General features: G+C 46.1%; 2 protein-coding genes across 2 annotated transcripts in view; both read right to left on the reverse strand.

Moving 5' to 3' along the window:
• Window positions 1-19,621, reverse strand: part of LOC115188874 (regulator of G-protein signaling 11-like) — a 448,181-nt gene that overhangs the window by 291,914 nt on the left and 136,646 nt on the right.
• LOC115188912 (ATP synthase subunit f, mitochondrial) lies at window positions 2,506-4,535 on the reverse strand. Its single transcript, XM_029747745.1, has 4 exons — window positions 4,438-4,535; window positions 3,186-3,293; window positions 2,935-3,051; window positions 2,506-2,654 (listed from the first exon to the last, which is right to left on the reverse strand). The coding sequence occupies exons 1-4, from the start codon at window positions 4,451-4,453 to the stop codon at window positions 2,626-2,628; spliced, it is 270 nt and encodes an 89-aa protein (XP_029603605.1). The 5' UTR covers window positions 4,454-4,535; the 3' UTR covers window positions 2,506-2,625.

A 19,621-nucleotide genomic window follows, 5' to 3' on the forward strand; every position in this document is an offset into this window, starting at 1 on the left:
CCATCAGACTGTTAAACAGCTTCTATCTCCAGGCCATCAGACTGATAAACAGCTTCTATCTCCAGACTGTTAAACAGCTTCTATCTCCAGGCCATCAGACTGATAAACAGCTTCTATCTCCAGGCCATCAGACTGATAAACAGCTTCTATCTCCAGACTGATAAACAGCTTCTATCTCCAGACCATCAGACTGATAAACAGCTTCTATCTCCAGGCCATCAGACTGATAAACAGCTTCTATCTTCAGACCATCAGACTGATAAACAGCTTCTATCTCCAGACCATCAGACTGTTAAACAGCTTCTATCTCCAGGCCATCAGACTGATAAACAGCTTCTATCTCCAGACTGTTAAACAGCTTCTATCTCCAGGCCATCAGACTGATAAACAGCTTCTATCTCCAGACTGATAAACAGCTTCTATCTCCAGACCATCAGACTGGTAAACAGCTTCTATCTCCAGACCATCAGACTGATAAACAGCTTCTATCTCCAGACCATCAGACTGATAAACAGCTTCTATCTCCAGACCATCAGACTGATAAACAGCTTCTATCTCCAGACTGTTAAACAGCTTCTATCTTCAGACCATCAGACTGATAAACAGCTTCTATCTCCAGACCATCAGACTGGTAAACAGCTTCTATCTCCAGACCATCAGACTGATAAACAGCTTCTATCTCCAGGCCATCAGACTGATAAACAGCTTCTATCTCCAGGCCATCAGACTGATAAACAGCTTCTATAAACAGCTTCTATCTCCAGGCCATCAGACTGATAAACAGCTTCTATCTCCAGGCCATCAGACTGATAAACAGCTTCTATCTCCAGACTGATAAACAGCTTCTATCTCCAGGCCATCAGACTGTTAAACAGCCATCACTAACACATTAGAGGCTGCTGCCCTATATACATAGACTTGAAATCACTGGCCACTTTAATGTTTACAAATTATACATTATTCATCAAATGTATATACTGTATCTTAGTCTGTCACTGACATTGAGCGTCAAAATATTCATACAATTATTTTAGAGATGTGTTCATTGTTAGATATTACTGTACTGTTAGAGCTAGACACTAACAACATCTGCTAAACACGTGTATGTGACAAATAAAATTAGATTTGAGCTAGAACACTAGATCAGGTACGTACGTATAAACAGGGCTAGATCAGGTACGTACGTATAAACAGGGCTAGATCAGGTACGTACGTATAAACAGGGCTAGATCAGGTACGTATAAACAGGGCTAGAACAGGTACGTACGTATAAACAGGGCTAGATCAGGTACGTATAAACAGGGCTAGATCAGGTACGTATAAACAGGGCTAGATCAGGTACGTATAAAGAGGGCTAGATCAGGTACATATAAACAGGGCTAGAACATAGATCAGGTACGTACGTATAAACAGAGCTAGATCAGGTACGTACGTATAAACAGAGCTAGATCAGGTACGTATAAACAGGGCTAGATCAGGTACGTACGTATAAACAGGGCTAGATCAGGTACGTACGTATAAACAGAGCTAGATCAGGTACGTATAAACAGGGCTAGATCAGGTACGTATAAACAGGGCTAGATCAGGTACGTACGTATAAACAGGGCTAGATCAGGTACGTATAAACAGGGCTAGATCAGGTACGTATAAACAGAGCTAGATCAGGTACGTACGTATAAACAGGGCTAGATCAGGTACGTATAAACAGGGCTAGATCAGGTACGTATAAACAGGGCTAGATCAGGTACGTATAAACAGGGCTAGATCAGGTACGTACGTATAAACGGCTAGATCAGGTACGTACGTATAAACAGAGCTAGATCAGGTACGTATAAACAGAGCTAGATCAGGTACGTATAAACAGGGCTAGATCAGGTACGTATAAACAGGGCTAGATCAGGTACGTATAAACAGGGCTAGATCAGGTACGTATAAACAGGGCTAGATCAGGTACGTACGTATAAACAGGGCTAGATCAGGTACGTACGTATAAACAGAGCTAGATCAGGTACGTACAAACAGAGCTAGATCAGGTACGTACAAACAGGGCTAGATCAGGTACGTATAAACAGGGCTAGATCAGGTACGTATAAACAGGGCTAGATCAGGTACGTATAAACAGGGCTAGATCAGGTACGTACGTATAAACAGGGCTAGATCAGGTACGTACGTATAAACAGGGCTAGATCAGGTACGTATAAACAGGGCTAGATCAGGTACGTATAAACAGGGCTAGATCAGGTACGTATAAACAGAGCTAGAACACTAGATCAGGTACGTACGTATAAACAGGGCTAGATCAGGTACGTATAAACAGAGCTAGAACATAGATCAGGTACGTACGTATAAACAGAGCTAGATCATAGATCAGGTACGTACGTATAAACAGATCAAGTTAAATGTTAGAAGTAGTTTTATGTTATGTCCACAGTCATTTCAACTAGCCAATAAAAACCACTCACTCCTCCACATCCAACACTGTAATAAACCTCCAAACACAGCAGATCAGATGTAAATAGTAGTTTTATTTTATTCTTGGTCACATCGGTGGTGAAATACAGACAGCTGGAGCCAGGAGGTCAGAGGTCAGCAGGCTTTGCCCTGCTGGGTCAGGAGAGGAGGGGCTTAGTGGTACTTCCTCCAGCGGTCGTGCTCTGAGAGGAGGAGAGAGTGAGAATGGAGAAGTAAGGAGAGAGCGAGGGGGACAGAGAGAGCGAGGGGGACAGAGGTTAACGTCAGATCAGATTGTCCTTCACAGTGCTTTGAGGTGAATGGTATTGTGCTCCCACAGTGTCTGTACTCCCCGCCCCACTGCAGTGTCTGTACTCCCCGCCCCACTGCAGTGTCTGTACTCCCCGCCCCACTGCAGTGTCTGTACTCCCCGCCCCACTGCAGTGTCTGTACTCCCCGCCCCACTGCAGTGTCTGTACTTACTGAGATGGTCGTACTCCCACAGGTAACTGAGGGCCACATATCCAACCAGCAGCATGGCCACGCCTCCAATACCTCCCTTCTTCACGTTGATGTACTTGTTGTAATATCTGTCATGGCCTGGAGGGGGGGGGGGGGGGGGGGGGGAACACGGACGGACGTCAACATGTTACTGTTAGGTACTGTTGGGGGGGGCACAGCATGTTACTGTGTGTGTGTGTCAGTGTGTGTGATAACTGTCCCAGAAGTCTAACCATTGCGGATGCTGGCGAGGAGTCCATTAGGAGTAAAGTCCCTCTTGCCCATCCAGGAGCCCAGTTCTCCCAGCTTCACCTCCATCAGCCGCTTCTCACCCACCGGAACTAAGGACACAGGTACACACAATAAATACACACACACAGTCCCTCTCTCTCTCTCACACACAATCAACACGCCACCGAAGATAGTAACCATATAACTTCGTAACAATGAATGCTATGTCTTGTTAGCATTTCACTAGAGAGACCTGAGCCAGTTGTGTACAATTCTCATAATCCACGAAGATGCAATAAATTAACTGACAAGCTCTGTGTTCTCTAGATAAGCTAACTAAAAGGTTTAATAGGTAGCTAGTTCAAAGTCACGGGAGTTATGTTGAGCCTGGGTCGTTGAGACAAGGCTGTTTGTCATAACCAGTTAGCCTGTCATTAGCCAACAAGCTACAAAACGTTGCTAACTCCGACTGCATTGCAAGAGGCTAGTCCTGCAGGCTAACTAGCTTAGCTAGCTAACCTGGCTAAATACCTAGCCACCTAGCATATCGAAAGAGATGATAGTTAGCTAAAATTAGCTAGTTCAAAGTCCCAGGAGTTATGTTGAGACAAGGTGTTGTCATAACCAGTTAGCCTGTCATTAGCCAGCAAGCTACATAACGTTGCTAACTCCGACTGCATTGCAAGAGTCTAGTCCTGCAGGCTTAGCTTAGCTAACTTTTTATTTTAACAGTAACATGCAAAACATAACAGCCAGAGGTTATTCCCAAAGAAATGAGAAAACAAAAAACAGAAAACCTATTCCACATTATATCAAATCAAATACAGACATATAGCTAACTAACTTAGCTGGCTAAATACCTAGCCACCTAGCATATCGTCTGGACGCAAAACGCTGTAAAATGAGTTGAATATTTTTACAACCCTTTAGAGAAACTGTCAGGGAATATATATATATTTATATTTATTTGTTTTTTTCCCCCTTCTTCTCCTCCATGTAATATACCCAAGCTGTTTTTAAAGTTGTATTTTGTCCGTTTTAATGACCATGACAGTAAAGTCCTTGACTTGACTCGTAACCATGGATTTACCGCGGCCTTCAAAACACAACATAGAAACATTATTAACTAACTCGCTTTTTTAAAATGTAATACAATACAATGTTTCGAAGTGAAAATATGTCAGTTTAACTAATTAAAAAATAAATTAAAACCTGTAAACGTTTATTTAATTTTTTTACAGACAACCGACGTACCTATTCTGTCCGCCATCTTGTTCGGTGAAGACCGCAGTGGATGTCGGGATTAAAAATGGAAGGAGAGGATTGTGGGAGGACTGTGGTTTTGAGTCTAGATGGGATACAGCTTTTGTCAACAACAACAACAAAAAAATCACTTTTCGTAGTAAATTTAGGAGAACGTACGTAGCAGGTTAGGAGAAAAAGGTTATGATAATTAGGTTAAGGTTAGGAAAATGGTTAAGGTTAGCTAAAATGCCAAAAAATATATAATATACTTAGATGTCAATTTGACAAAAGCTGTATCCCATCTAGACATATTGCCGCTTTCCATGTTGTCTGTAGCTTGTGAGGTGTGGAAACATAAAAGTATATAAAATATTTTTTTTTGCATTTTAGCTAACCCTAACCATTTTCCTAACCCTAACCATTTTCCTAACCTTAACCTAATTATCACAACCTGATATGTTTTTTCTCCTAACCTGCTTCGTACGGTAAGATACGGACAACGAACACAATTGCATTTTATCGATGGCAATTTGAATGCACAGAGATACCGTGACGAGATCCTGAGGCCCATTGTGGTGCCATTCACCCACCATCATCACCTCATGTTTCAGCATGATAATACACGGCCCCCATGTCAACAAGGATCTGTACACAATTCCTGGAAGCTGAAACGTCCCAGTTCTTCCATGGCCTGCATACTTCACCAGACATGTCACCCCATTGAGCATGTTTGGGATGCTCTGGATCGACGTGTACGACAGCATGTTCCAGTTCCCGCCAATATCCAGCAACTTCACACGGCCATTGAAGAGGAGTGGGACAACATTCCACCAATCAACAGCCTGATCAGCTCTATGCGAAGGAGATGTGTCGTGCTGCATGAGGCAAATGGTGGTCACACCAGATACTGATCCTAACCCCTACCTTTTAAGGTATATGTGACCAACAGATGCATATCTGTATTCCCAGTCATGTGAAATCCATTGATTAGGGCCTAATTTATTTATTTAAATGACTGATTTCCTTCTATGAACTGTAACTCAGTAAAATCTTTGAAATTGTAGCATGTTGCGATTTATATTTTTGTTCAGTATTTTGTTCAGTATTTTGTTCAGTATTCCAATACCGTATTTACAATGTATAGGGACACTGTGTAATTTATACGGGGTCAGTTCCAATACCATATTTACAATGTGTAGGGACACTGTGTAATTTATACGGGGTCAGTTCCAACACCGTATTTACAATGTGTAGGGACACTGTGTAATTTATACGGGGTCAGTTCCAATACCGTATTTACAATGTGTAGGGACACTGTGTAATTTATACGGGGTCAGTTCCAATACCGTATTTACAATGTGTAGGGACACTGTGTAATTTATACGGGGTCAGTTCCAATACCGTATTTACAATGTGTAGGGACACTGTGTAATTTATACGGGGTCAGTTCCAATACCGTATTTACAATATGTAGGGACACTGTGTAATTTATACGGGGTCAGTTCCAATACCGTATTTACAATGTATAGGGACACTGTAATTTATACGGGGTCAGTTCCAATACCGTATTTACAATGTATAGGGACACTGTGTAATTTATACGGGGTCAGTTCCAATACCGTATTTACAATGTGTAGGGACACTGTGTAATTTATACGGGGTCAGTTCCAACACCGTATTTACAATGTGTAGGGACACTGTGTAATTTATACGGGGTCAGTTCCAACACCATATTTACAATGTGTAGGGACACTGTGTAATTTATACGGGGTCAGTTCCAATACCGCATTTACAATGTATAGGGACACTGTAATTTATACGGGGTCACTTCCAATACCGTATTTACAATGTGTAGGGACACTGTGTAATTTATACGGGGTCACTTCCAATACCGTATTTAAATAAAGTAGTATTTATATTGTACTGGCATTGAGATGAATAAAGTAGTATTTATATTGTACTGGTATTGAGATGAATAAAGTAGTATTTATATTGTACTGGTATTGAGATGAATAAAGTAGTATTTATATTGTATTGGCATTGAGATAAAGTAGTATTTATATTGTACTGGCATTGAGATAAATAAAGCAGTATTTATATTGTACTGGTATTGAGATGAATAAAGTAGTATTTATATTGTACTGGTATTGAGATGAATAAAGTAGTATTTATATTGTACTGGCATTGAGATAAATAAAGTAGTATTTATATTGTACTGGCATTGAGATAAATAAAGTAGTATTTATATTGTACTTGGTGGGCTACTGGCATTGAGATGAATAAAGCAGTATTTATATTGTACTGGCATTGAGATAAATAAAGTAGTATTTATATTGTACTTGGTGGGCTACTGGCATTGAGATGAATAAAGTAGTATTTATATTGTACTGGCATTGAGATGAATAAAGTAGTATTTATATTGTACTGGCATTGATATTAATAAAGTAGTATTTATATTGTATTGGCATTGAGATTAATAAAGTAGTATTTATATTGTTCTGGTATTGAGATAAATAAGTAGTATTTATATTGTACTGGTATTGAGATGAATAAAGTAGTATTTATATTGTACTGGCATTGAGATGAATAAGGTAGTATTTATATTGTACTGGTATTGAGATGAATAAAGTAGTATTTATATTGTACTTGGTGGGCTACTGGTAAAGAGTAAACTATGTGTTTTTGTATGTTACAAGGTGCAGTTATGTAACGGTCGTCGTGAACACAGGACCACAGGCGGGCGACCCTGGCGGCTCCGGACAGGCGGGTGACCCTGGCGGCTTCCAGGTGGGCGACTCCGGACAAGCGGGCGGCTCCGGACAGGCGGGCGGCTCCGGACAGGCGGGCGACCCTGGTGGCTCCGGACAGGCGGGCGACCCTAGCGACTCTGGACAGGCGGGCGACACTAGCGACTCTGGACAGGCGGGCGACTCCAGACAGGCGGGCGGCTCCGGACAGGCGGGCGGCTCCGGACAGGCGGGCGACTCCGGACAGGCGGGCGACTCCGGACAGGCGGGCGACTCCGGACAGGCGGGCGACCCTAGCGACTCCGGACAGGCGGGCGGCTCCGGACAGGCGGGCGGCTCCGGACAGGCGGGCGGCTCCGGACAGGCGGGCGACTCTGGCGGCTTCGGACTGGCTCTGGGCGCAGGCACAGGACTCACCAGGCTGGGGAGACATGCAGGAAGCCTGGCTCTGGGCACAGGCACAGGATTCACCAGGCTGGGGAGACATGCAGGAAGCCTGGCTCTGGGCACAGGCACAGGATTCACCAGGCTGGGGAGACATGCAGGAGGCCTGGTTCTGGGCGGAGGCATAGGACTCACCAGGCTGGAGAGACATGCAGGAGGCCTGGTTCTGGGCGCAGGCACAGGACTCACCAGGCTGAGGAGACATGCAGGAGGCCTGGTTCTGGGCGTAGGCACAGGACTCACCAGGCTGGGAAGACATGCAGGAGGCCTGGTTCTGGGCGCACGCACAGGATAGACCGGGTCCTGGAGACGCACTGGAGATCTGGAGCGCACGGCCTGCACAACCCGTCCTGGCTCGATTCCCACTCTTGCTCGGCAGATGTTAGGAGCTGGGATGTAGCGCACCGGGCGTTCAACGCGTACTGGGGACACCGTGCGCTCTGCCGCATAACACGGTGCCTGACCAATACCACGCTGCCTCCTGTAAGCACGGGAAGTTGGCTCAGAATTCCTTCCTGACTCAGGCCAACTTCTCGTGTGCCCCCCCCAAAATGTTTTGGGGGCTGCCTCTCGTGTCTGCTGCGCTCTCTTGCCTCATACCACCGCTTCTCAGCTTTCGCTGCCTCCAGTTCCTCTTTCGGGCGGCGATATTCCCCAGCTTGTCTCCATGGTCCCTTTCCGTCCAGAATTTCCTCCCCAGTCCACGAATCCTGAAGCCTCTGCTCCTTGTTCCCACGCTGCTTGGTCCTCTTATGGTGGGTAGATCTGTAACGGTCGTCGTGAACACAGGACCAAAACGCAGCGGGAATATGAATGCTGGACACTTTCTATCTGGATAGGATGTCCTTAAAAGGGCATAAACATAAGACACAGAAATAGATCATCAATCACTTTTTTTTTACACATACCGTCTACTATATTCTCTCTCTAGCTTTTAAGTAATTTGTTAACTATCTTTATTACCATTATCTGGGTATTTGCATTTCAATGTGAGTTAAACCAACATTTGTCTGTGGGATTGTATCATGTTTATTCTGGTGATAACTGGGATCGCTGGCTGTCTCATGGAGTGTGTGAGGGTGTCATGGTCGGGATGTCCTGAACTCAGAGCCCGATAGAATACCAAGGAAAACCACAGTAACTTACAGCAAATTTGGCACTCCATTTTCCCTGAAACAGAATATTATTGAACCAGGACACTGTCCCCAGATATAACAGAATATACTTGAACCAGGACACTTTGTCCCCAGATATTACAGAAGATAATTGAACCAGGACACTTTGTCCCCAGATATAACAGAAGATAATTGAACCAGGACACTTTGTCCCCAGATATAACAGAATATAATTGAACCAGGACACTTTGTCCCCAGATAAACAGAATATTCTTGAACCAGGACACTTTGTCACAAAATATAACAGAAGATAATTGAACAAGGACACTTTGTACCCAGATATTACAGAAGATAATTGAACCAGGACACTTTGTCCCCAGATAAAACAGAAGATAATTGAACCAGCACACTTTGTCCCCAGATTTAACAGAAGATAATTGAACCAGCACACTTTGTCCCCAGATTTAACAGAGTATAATTGAACCAGGACACTTTGTCACTAGATATAACAGAAGATAATTGAACCAGGACACTTTGTCCCCAGATAAACAGAATATTATTGAACCAGGACACTTTGTCACAAAATATAACAGAAGATAATTGAACAGGGACACTTTGTCCCCAGATAAACAGAATATTATTGAACCAGGACATTTTGTCCCCAGATATAACAGAAGATAATTGAACCAGGACACTTTGTCCCCAGATTAAACAGAAGATAATTCAACCAGGACACTTTGTCCCCAGATATAACAGAATATAATTGAACCAGGACACTTTGTCATTAGATATAAGAGAAGATAATTGAACCAGGACACTTTGTCCCCAGATAAACAGAATATTTTTGAACCAGGACACTTTGTCACAAAATATAACAGAAGATAATTGAACAAGGACACTTTGTCCCCAGATAAACAGAATATTATTGAACCAGGACACTTTGTCCCCAGATTAAACAGAAGATAATTCAACCAGGACACTTTGTCCCCAGATATAACAGAATATAATTGAACCAGGACACTTTGTCATTAGATATAAGAGAAGATAATTGAACCAGGACACTTTGTCCCCAGATAAACAGAATATTTTTGAACCAGGACACTTTGTCACAAAATATAACAGAAGATAATTGAACAAGGACACTTTGTCCCCAGATAAACAGAATATTATTGAACCAGGACATTTTGTCCCCAGATATAACAGAAGATAATTGAACCAGGACACATTGTCCCCAGATAAAACAGAAGATAATTGAACCAGGACACTTTGTCCCCAGATATAACAGAAGATAATTGAACCAGGACACTTTGTCCCCAGATAAAACAGAAGATAATTGAACCAGGACACTTTGTCCCTAGATAAAACAGAATTTTATTGAACCGGGACACTTTGTCCCCAGATAAAACAGAAGATAATTGAACCAGGACACTTTGTCCCCAGATAAAACAGAAGATAATTGAACCAGGACACTTTGTCCCCAGATATAACAGAAGATAATTGAACCAGGACACTTTGTCCCCAGATATAACAGAAGATAATTGAACCAGGACAGTTTGTCACTAGATATAACAGAAGATAATTGAACCAGGACACTTTGTCCCCAGATAAACAGAATATTATTGAACAAGGACACTTTGTCACAAAATATAACAGAAGATAATTGAACCAGGACACTTTGTCCCTAGATATAACAGAAGAAAATTGAACCAGGACACTTTGTCCCCAGATATAATGAAAATAATTCAACCAGGACACTTTGTCCCCATATATAACAGAATATAATAGAACCGGTACACTTTGTCTCCAGATAAAACAGAAGATAATTGAAGCTCGCATTCTCTCACGTCACCCCGTTCCTCCGCTCTCTCCACTGGCTTCCAGTTGAAGCTCGCATCCGCTACAAGACCATGGTGCTTGCCTACGGAGCTGTGAGGGGAACGGCACCTCCGTACCTTCAGGCTCTGATCAGGCCCTACACCCAAACAAGGGCACTGCGTTCATCCACCTCTGGCCTGCTCGCCTCCCTACCTCTGAGGAAGCACAGTTCCCGCTCAGCCCAGTCAAAACTGTTCGCTGCTCTGGCACCCCAATGGTGGAACAAGCTCCCTCACGACACCAGGACAGCGGAGTCAATCACCACCTTCCGGAGACACTTGAAACCCCACCTCTTTAAGGAATACCTGGGATAGGATAAAGTAATCCTTCTAACCCCCCCCCCTAAAAGATTTAGATGCACTATTGTAAAGTGGTTGTTCCAATGGATATCATAAGGTGAATGCACCAATTTGTAAGTCGCTCTGGATAAGAGCGTCTGCTAAATGACTTAAATGTAATGTAAATGAGAGGTCCCGGGTTCAAATCCCGGATGAGCCCCCATATTACGTTCTCCCCTCGGGTGTAGCTCGTCAATATTCTCAGTAGATAGCCCGGCATCACAGGGCTAGCTATTTAGACACCCAGCAAGTTTAGCCTTCACCAAACTCCGATTTACTATTAGAAAAGTTTGATTACCTTTGGTGTTCTTCGTCAGAATGCACTCCCAGGACTTCTACTTCAATAACAAATGTTGGTTTGGTCCCAAATAATCCATAGTTATGTTCAAACAGCGGCGTTTTGTTCGTGCGTTCAAGACACTATCCGAAGTGTAAATAAGGGTCACGCGCACGACACATTTTGTGACTAAAAATTTCGAAATATTCCATTACCGTACTTCGAAGCATGTCAACCGCTGTTTAAAATCAGCTAATTTTCAGCAAATTTTCTCGTAAAAAAGCGATAATATTCCGACCGGGAGTCGTTGAATCCGTTCAGAGACGATAGAATAAAAACATGGTGTCGTATCGTGCACGAGCATGAGTCCCTTTGTCCGCTGATAGACCACTTAGCAAAAACGCTCGTGTGTTTCAGCCAGGGCTTGGAATTACGTCATTCAGCTTTTTCCCGGGCTCTGAGAGCCCATGGGAGCCGTAGGAAGTGTCACGTAACAGCAGAGATCCTCTGTAATGGATAGAGATAATCAAGAAGGGCAAGAAATGGTCAGACAGGGTACTTCCTGAACAGAATCTTCTCATGTTTTGGCCTGCCAAATGAGTTCTGTTATACTCACAGACACTATTCAAACAGTTTTAGAAACTTTGGAGTGTTTTCTATCCAAAGCTAATAATTATATGCATATTCTAGTTTCTGGGCAGGAGTAATAATCAGATTAAATCGGGTACGTTTTTTATCCGGCCGTGAAAATACTACCCCCTATCCATAACAGGTTAAAACAAAGGACATCAAGGACAACTAAAATCATAACAGCAATGCCAACTGTATATGTTTTTATGCATGTCTGGCACTATTACATGTATGTGTGTGTTCTTGTATGTGTTTGTTTGAATGAGAGTGTGTGAATATGCATGTGTTCCTGCACGGCATCAGCCTCAGGCAAACCGGCATTAGTTGTAAAAACACTGCCACTTAGTGTCATTCAAATGTACTTTTTATTATGTTTGATTTTGACTTAAAAAAAAAAAGACTTTTATCTTTTGACCATCTCCTATCATCTACCATGAGGTAGTCACCTGGAATGCATTTCAATTAACAGGTGTGCCTTGTTAAATGTTCATTTGTGGAATTTCTTTCTTTCTTAATGCATTTGAGCCAATCAGTTGTGTTGTGACAATGTAGGGGTGGTATACAGAAGATAGCCCTATTTGTCTATATTATGGCAAGAACAGCTCAAATAAGCAAAAAGAAATGACAGTCCGTCATTACTTTAACACATGAAGGTCAGTCAATACGGAAACTTTCAAAAACTTTGAATGAATCTTCAAGCGCAGAGTGAAGGAAATGCAGCCAACAATTGCTCAGCATATGTGGGAACTCCTTCAAGACTGTTGGAAAAGCATTCCAGGTGAAGCTGGTTGAGAGAATGCAAAGAGTGTGCAAAGCTGTCATCAAGGCAAAGGGTGGCTACTTTGAAGAATTTCAAATATAAAATATATTTTGATTTGTTTAACACTTTTTTGGTTACTACATGATTCCATATGAGTTACTTCATAGTTGTGTTGTCTTCACTATTATTGTACATTTTTTACATTTACATTTTAGTTATTTAGCAGAAGCTCTTATCCAGAGCAACTTACAGTAGTGAATGCATACATTTCATGCATTTATTTTTTATTTTTGTACTGGCCCCCCGTGGGAATCTAACCCACAACCCTGGCGTTGCACACACCATGCTCTACCAACTGAGCCACAGGGAAGGCTAACTTAGACAACAGTTAAAATAAAGAAAAAACATTGAATTTGTAGGTGTGTCCAAACAATTGACCGGTACTGAATATGCATTGTGGAGGAGAACTGATCTTAGATCTGTACAAAGGCATAAGATCTACAGCAGGAACAACTGTCTGTGTTAAAAAGGCCCAGCTGGATTGAATTGAGCTATTTAAAATGACATATTTGAATGTGAAATGATTTGTTCTGTTTGTCAATACAAGACAGGGTCTGTGGAGGCTTGGCCTATTAGTGGTAGATTTGGGGGAGAATTTGAGTTGGAATAGTGATAGATTTTTGGAGGGACCCTTGTCACTACAGCCAATCAGCGAGCAGCTTCCCTTCCCCCACACCGTAGGCAGTTCTGTTACTCACAACACTTCCCCTGCTTTCCTCAACAATGGAAAAGCCCACTGAACTAAAGCCTTGCCATTTCAGATCTTTTTTAAAAGATTGGGGAATTTTTTACAATTAGGAAATAATATGTCATGTTTTACTCGTACCCCAGCCAGCATTGTGAATGGTTAGGAAATAATATTTCATGTTTTACTCGTACCTCAGCCAGCATTGTGAATGGTTAGGAAATAATATGTCATGTTTTACTCGTACCCCAGCCAGCATTGTGAATGGTTAGGAAATAATATGTCATGTTTTACTCGTACCTCAGCCAGCATTGTGAATGGTTAGGAAATAATATGTCATGTTTTACTCGTACCTCAGCATTGTGAATGGTTAGGAAATAATATGTCATGTTTTACTCGTACCTCAGCCAGCATTGTGAATGGTTAGGAAATAATATGTCATGTTTTACTCGTACCTCAGCCAGCATTGGGAATGGTGTCTGATGCAGTGACATACTAGACCATGGCAGTAAATCTAATACTTAGGTGTTTTTAGTCAGGCATGAAAGGTCTGGGGTGGTTCTGTGGTTATAAGTTACATCTCTGGCCATGCTGGCAGGGTCTGAATCAAACCCAATGTCCAGTAGGATTGATCTGTTTGATCCAATTGTTCGTTTCAGTTTTCAGTAGTTGAATCCTTTGACATATTGTTGATTTCAACATTTTTAATTTTCAACAAATGCACTGGTTTGGTTGAAAAGTGATACTAAACTTAAATGCACTATATTGACAAAGTGGAAGATTTTTTAATATATTTTTCTATATATAAACATTTTTATTACGTACAATGCCATTCATACAAAACAAAACCATCAATATTCAAAAAAAAAAAAAAGGCATTTTTAAATTCAAAACGAAACAAAAACCCAATAACAAAAAACTCAGGGGAGCATCTTCCCTCCCCTTCATGCCTACAAACTACATCTCTAAAGCCCAACCTTCCCCCATCTCCCCTCCCCTTCATGCCTACAAACTACATCTCTAAAGCCCAACCTTCCCCCATCTCCCCTCCCCTTCATGCCTACAAACTACATCTCTAAAGCCCAACCTTCCCCCATCTCCCAGTCACTATTCTATCCCTTTATATTATCTAAATTAACCCCAGCCCTAAACCTCCCTTCCTCCTCTGCCGGGCAGCATGCTGCCCCCACTTCCTCTCCTCCCTCTTCATCCTCCCCCTCAAATTTCCTTCCACCCTCCTCACTATCCCCTCCAACCCCCAATCTCTCCCTGTCTTTACCATGTCCTACCTGGCTTCCCACAGCCCCCGTTTAAAGAGGCTTATGAGAAGCCAGAGCAGAATCCTGTCCCTGACCGTCCCCCTCGCTCTCCCTACACCTCTCTCTACCCTAGCCCAAGTTAAAACTAAATTCCCTTTCACCCTACCTAACAACAGCTGTGCCCATACTACTCCGGCAAAGGCACAGTCCCAAAAGGTGCACTGTCTCCTCCCCACCACAAGATGGTCTTGGACAGGTGGGGGATCGCGCCAAGCTATGCTGGTACATGATGGAACGTACCGGCAAGCACTTGTGGAGGCTCAACCAATTCAGGTCCTTGAGCTTGTTGTCCATACCTTACCTTAACTAAATCCCACCACTCTAACACCCCCTCACACATGGACCGGAGGCCTTCAATCCCCCGAAACAAACCAGTAAAGGCTTCAATGAAAGCTCATCCAGCACATCCCGATCTAATTTCCAGTACCCCCTACCGAAGAGGCTGACTGGTGACCTCACCTGCAGGAGCAGCCCGTCGGGATCCGAAAAGAACACAGGCAACAGCTGCCTAGACAACTGACGCAAGGACCTGGACAGAAAAATATAGTCAGGCCTCCATCAACCCCCCGGGAGTTGCACCAAGTGGAACCAGCCATTGTAGGAGTAGTGTGCAGACCTCCATCAACCAGACCATGGCAAGACATTAGCCCGGTGATGGCGCCTGCACTGCTATCCCCCCCCACCCCATATCTATATTAAATTTCCCCCTACCCCTATATCTATATTAAAATCCCCCCACCCCTATATCTATATTAAAATCCCCCCACCCCTAAATCTATATTAAAATCCCCCCTACCCCTATATCTATATTAAAATCCCCCCTACCCCTATATCTATATTAAAATCCCCCTACCCCTAAATCTATATTAAAATCCCCCCACCCCTAAATCTATATTAAAATCCCCCCTACCCCTAAATCTATATTAAAATCCCCCCTACCCCTAAATCTATATTAAAATCCCCCCTACCCCTATATCTATATTAAAATCCCCCCACCCCTATATCTATATTAAAATCCCCCCCACCCCTAAATCTATATTAAAATCCCCCCCGTACCCCTAAATCTATATTAAAATCCCCCCCTATCACCACTTGCCTATTTGTGGCGCACAGGGGCGCCAGACAGTCCACCATCTCCTTCCTGTCTGCCGCCATCTGTGGCCCGTACACCCCCACTAATCTATATCTGCAATCTCTTAAGGTGACATCCACCCCCAAAACTCTCCCCTGCAATACCACAAATGAACCCTCAACCTTTACCTCCCAGTGCCCACACAATATCCCTATCCCCGATGAGTGCAACCCCCCTATACCCCAAACTGACTCCCCTTGTCCCACTCCCTCCTAAATCTATTAACATCCCCTCCATCCCTCCCCCCTATACCCCAAACCGACTCCCCATGTCCCACTCCCTCCTAAATCCATTAACATCCCCTCCATCCCTCCCCCCTATACCCCAAACCGACTCCCCATGTCCCACTCCCTCCTAAATCTATTAACATCCCCTCCATCCCTCCCCCCTATACCCCAAACCGACTCCCCATGTCCCACTCCCTCCTAAATCTATTAACATCTCCTCCATCCCTCCCCCCTATACCCCAAACCGACTCCCCATGCCCCACTCCCTCCTAAATCTATTAACACCCCCTCCATCCCTCCCCCCTATACCCCAAACCGACTCCCCATGCCCCACTCCCTCCTAAATCTATTAACACCCCCTCCATCCCTCCCCCCTATACCCCAAACCGACTCCCCATGTCCCACTCCCTCCTAAATCTATTAACATCCCCTCCATCCCTCCCCCCTATACCCCAAACCGACTCCCCATGTCCCACTCCCTCCTAAATCTATTAACATCTCCTCCATCCCTCCCCCCTATACCCCAAACCGACTCCCCATGCCCCACTCCCTCCTAAATCTATTAACACCCCCTCCATCCCTCCCCTTTTACCCCAAACCGACTCCCCATGCCCCACTCCCTCCTAAATCTATTAATACCCCCTCCATCCCTCCCCCCTATACCCCAAACCGACTCCCCATGTCCCACTCCCTCCTAAATCTATTAACATCTCCTCCATCCCTCAGGTGAACCTCCTTTAAAAAAAAAAGTCAAAACCCACACCCTCTAAATAACTAAAAACCTTCCTCCTCTTAACAAAATCCCTTAAACGCTTCCATTTAAACTAACAAAAGTTATAGTAGACTCCATGAAAACAATTATCAAATCAAAAACAACCATCACCCAACTACTAACCCCCCCAGGAGTCTCACCCGATGCTCCCCTGCTCCATCTCCACCGGCAGGGACGCCGTCTCTCCTCCCGACGTCCCCCCGTCTTCCTCCATCTCACCAACCCAGGATGCAGGAAGGGTGTTTGGCTCCTGAGTGCTCTGCATCCTGGGTAGACCACCAAACTCCTCCACTTCCCCAGCCCCGTATCTGGTTGGGTAGAGAGTAGGGGAGCCCGTGTCCCCAAACAGGAACTGCGACCCCCCCCTCAGTTGACCAGCCCTGAGCCATGCTTGGTGTATCATGCTCCACCAGGAGTTGAGGGGCTGGGGAAGCCAGCGAGGACACAGAAGTTTCTCCCGCCCCCATCACTCGCTTGGCCACCCCCTCCCCCCCCCCATACCCCCTTCCCTCTCGCTGTCCGTCGAGAGCCCCTACCTCTTCCCTCTCTTCTTTGGCGATGGCGGTAACAGGGAGACACCACCCCCCCTCCCCGCAAGCTCCTCCACCATTCCCCCCATCTCTTCCACGAGGGCGCTCGACATTCTGCTGTCCCCCCACTCCCTCTCCCCCTCCTCCACTGGTCATGCCACCGACTCCTTCTCCACCACCTCTCCCTCCATTGCTGCCCTCTCTGGCTCCTCCACTGGTCCTGCCACCGACTCCTTCTCCACCACCTCTCCCTCCATTGCTGCCCTCTCCCCCCTCCTCCACTGGTCCTGCCACCGACTCCTTCTCCACCACCTCTCCCTCCATTGCTGCCCTCTCTGGCTCCTCCACTGGTCATGCCACCGACTCCTTCTCCACCACCTCTCCCTCCATTGCTGCCCTCTCTGGCTCCTCCACTGGTCCTGCCACCGACTCCTTCTCCACCACCTCTCCCTCCATTGCTGCCCTCTCTGGCTCCTCCACTGGTCCTGCCACCGACTCCTTCTCCACCACCTCTCCCTCCATTGCTGCCCTCTCTGGCTCCTCCACTGGTCCTGCCACCGACTCCTTCTCCACCACCTCTCCCTCCATTGCTGCCCTCTCTGGCTCCTCCACTGGTCCTGCCACCGACTCCTTCTCCACCACCTCTCCCTCCATTGCTGCCCTCTCTGGCTCCTCCACTGGTCCTGCCACCGACTCCTTCTCCACCACCTCTCCCTCCATTGCTGCCCTCTCTGGCTCCTCCACTGGTCCTGCCACCGACTCCTTCTCCACCACCTCTCCCTCCATTGCTGCCCTCTCTGGCTCCTCCACTGGTCCTGCCACCGACTCCTTCTCCACCACCTCTCCCTCCATTGCTGCCCTCTCTGGCTCCTCCACTGGTCCTGCCACCGACTCCTTCTCCACCACCTCTCCCTCCATTGCTGCCCTCTCTGGCTCCTCCACTGGTCCTGCCACCGACTCCTTCTCCACCACCTCTCCCTCCATTGCTGCCCTCTCTGGCTCCTCCACTGGTCCTGCCACCGACTCCTTCTCCACCACCTCTCCCTCCATTGCTGCCCTCTCTGGCTCCTCCACTGGTCCTGCCACCGACTCCTTCTCCACCACCTCTCCCTCCATTGCTGCCCTCTCTGGCTCCTCCACTGGTCCTGCCACCGACTCCTTCTCCACCACCTCTCCCTCCATTGCTGCCCTCTCTGGCTCCTCCACTGGTCCTGCCACCGACTCCTTCTCCACCACCTCTCCCTCCATTGCTGCCCTCTCTGGCTCCTCCACTGGTCCTGCCACCGACTCCTTCTCCACCACCTCTCCCTCCATTGCTGCCCTCTCTGGCTCCTCCACTGGTCCTGCCACCGACTCCTTCTCCACCACCTCTCCCTCCATTGCTGCCCTCTCTGGCTCCTCCACTGGTCCTGCCACCGACTCCTTCTCCACCACCTCTCCCTCCATTGCTGCCCTCTCTGGCTCCTCCACTGGTCATGCCACCGACTCCTTCTCCACCACCTCTCCCTCCATTGCTGCCCTCTCTGGCTCCTCCACTGGTCCTGCCACCGACTCCTTCTCCACCACCTCTCCCTCCATTGCTGCCCTCTCTGGCTCCTCCACTGGTCATGCCACCGACTCCTTCTCCACCACCTCTCCCTCCATTGCTGCCCTCTCTGGCTCCTCCACTGGTCCTGCCACCGACTCCTTCTCCACCACCTCTCCCTCCATTGCTGCCCTCTCTGGCTCCTCCACTGGTCCTGCCACCGACTCCTTCTCCACCACCTCTCCCTCCATTGCTGCCCTCTCTGGCTCCTCCACTGGTCCTGCCACCGACTCCTTCTCCACCACCTCTCCCTCCATTGCTGCCCTCTCTGGCTCCTCCACTGGTCCTGCCACCGACTCCTTCTCCACCACCTCTCCCTCCATTGCTTCCCTCTCTGGCTCCTCCACTGGTCCTGCCACTGACTCCTTCTCCACCACCTCTCCCTCCATTGCTTCCCTCTCTGGCTCCTCCACTGGTCCTGCCACCGACTCCTTCTCCACCACCTCTCCCTCCATTGCTTCCCTCTCTGGCTCCTCCACTGGTCCTGCCACTGACTCCTTCTCCACCACCTCTCCCTCCATTGCTTCCCTCTCTGGCTCCTCCACTGGTCCTGCCACCGACTCCTTCTCCACCACCTCTCCCTCCATTGCTTCCCTCTCTGGCTCCTCCACTGGTCCTGCCACCGACTCCTTCTCCACCACCTCTCCCTCCATTGCTGCCCTCTCTGGCTCCTCCACTCCCTTGCTTCCTTCCACCT

The sequence above is a fragment of the Salmo trutta genome, unplaced genomic scaffold (assembly GCF_901001165.1).
Source record: "Salmo trutta unplaced genomic scaffold, fSalTru1.1, whole genome shotgun sequence".
Taxonomy (NCBI): domain Eukaryota; kingdom Metazoa; phylum Chordata; class Actinopteri; order Salmoniformes; family Salmonidae; genus Salmo; species Salmo trutta.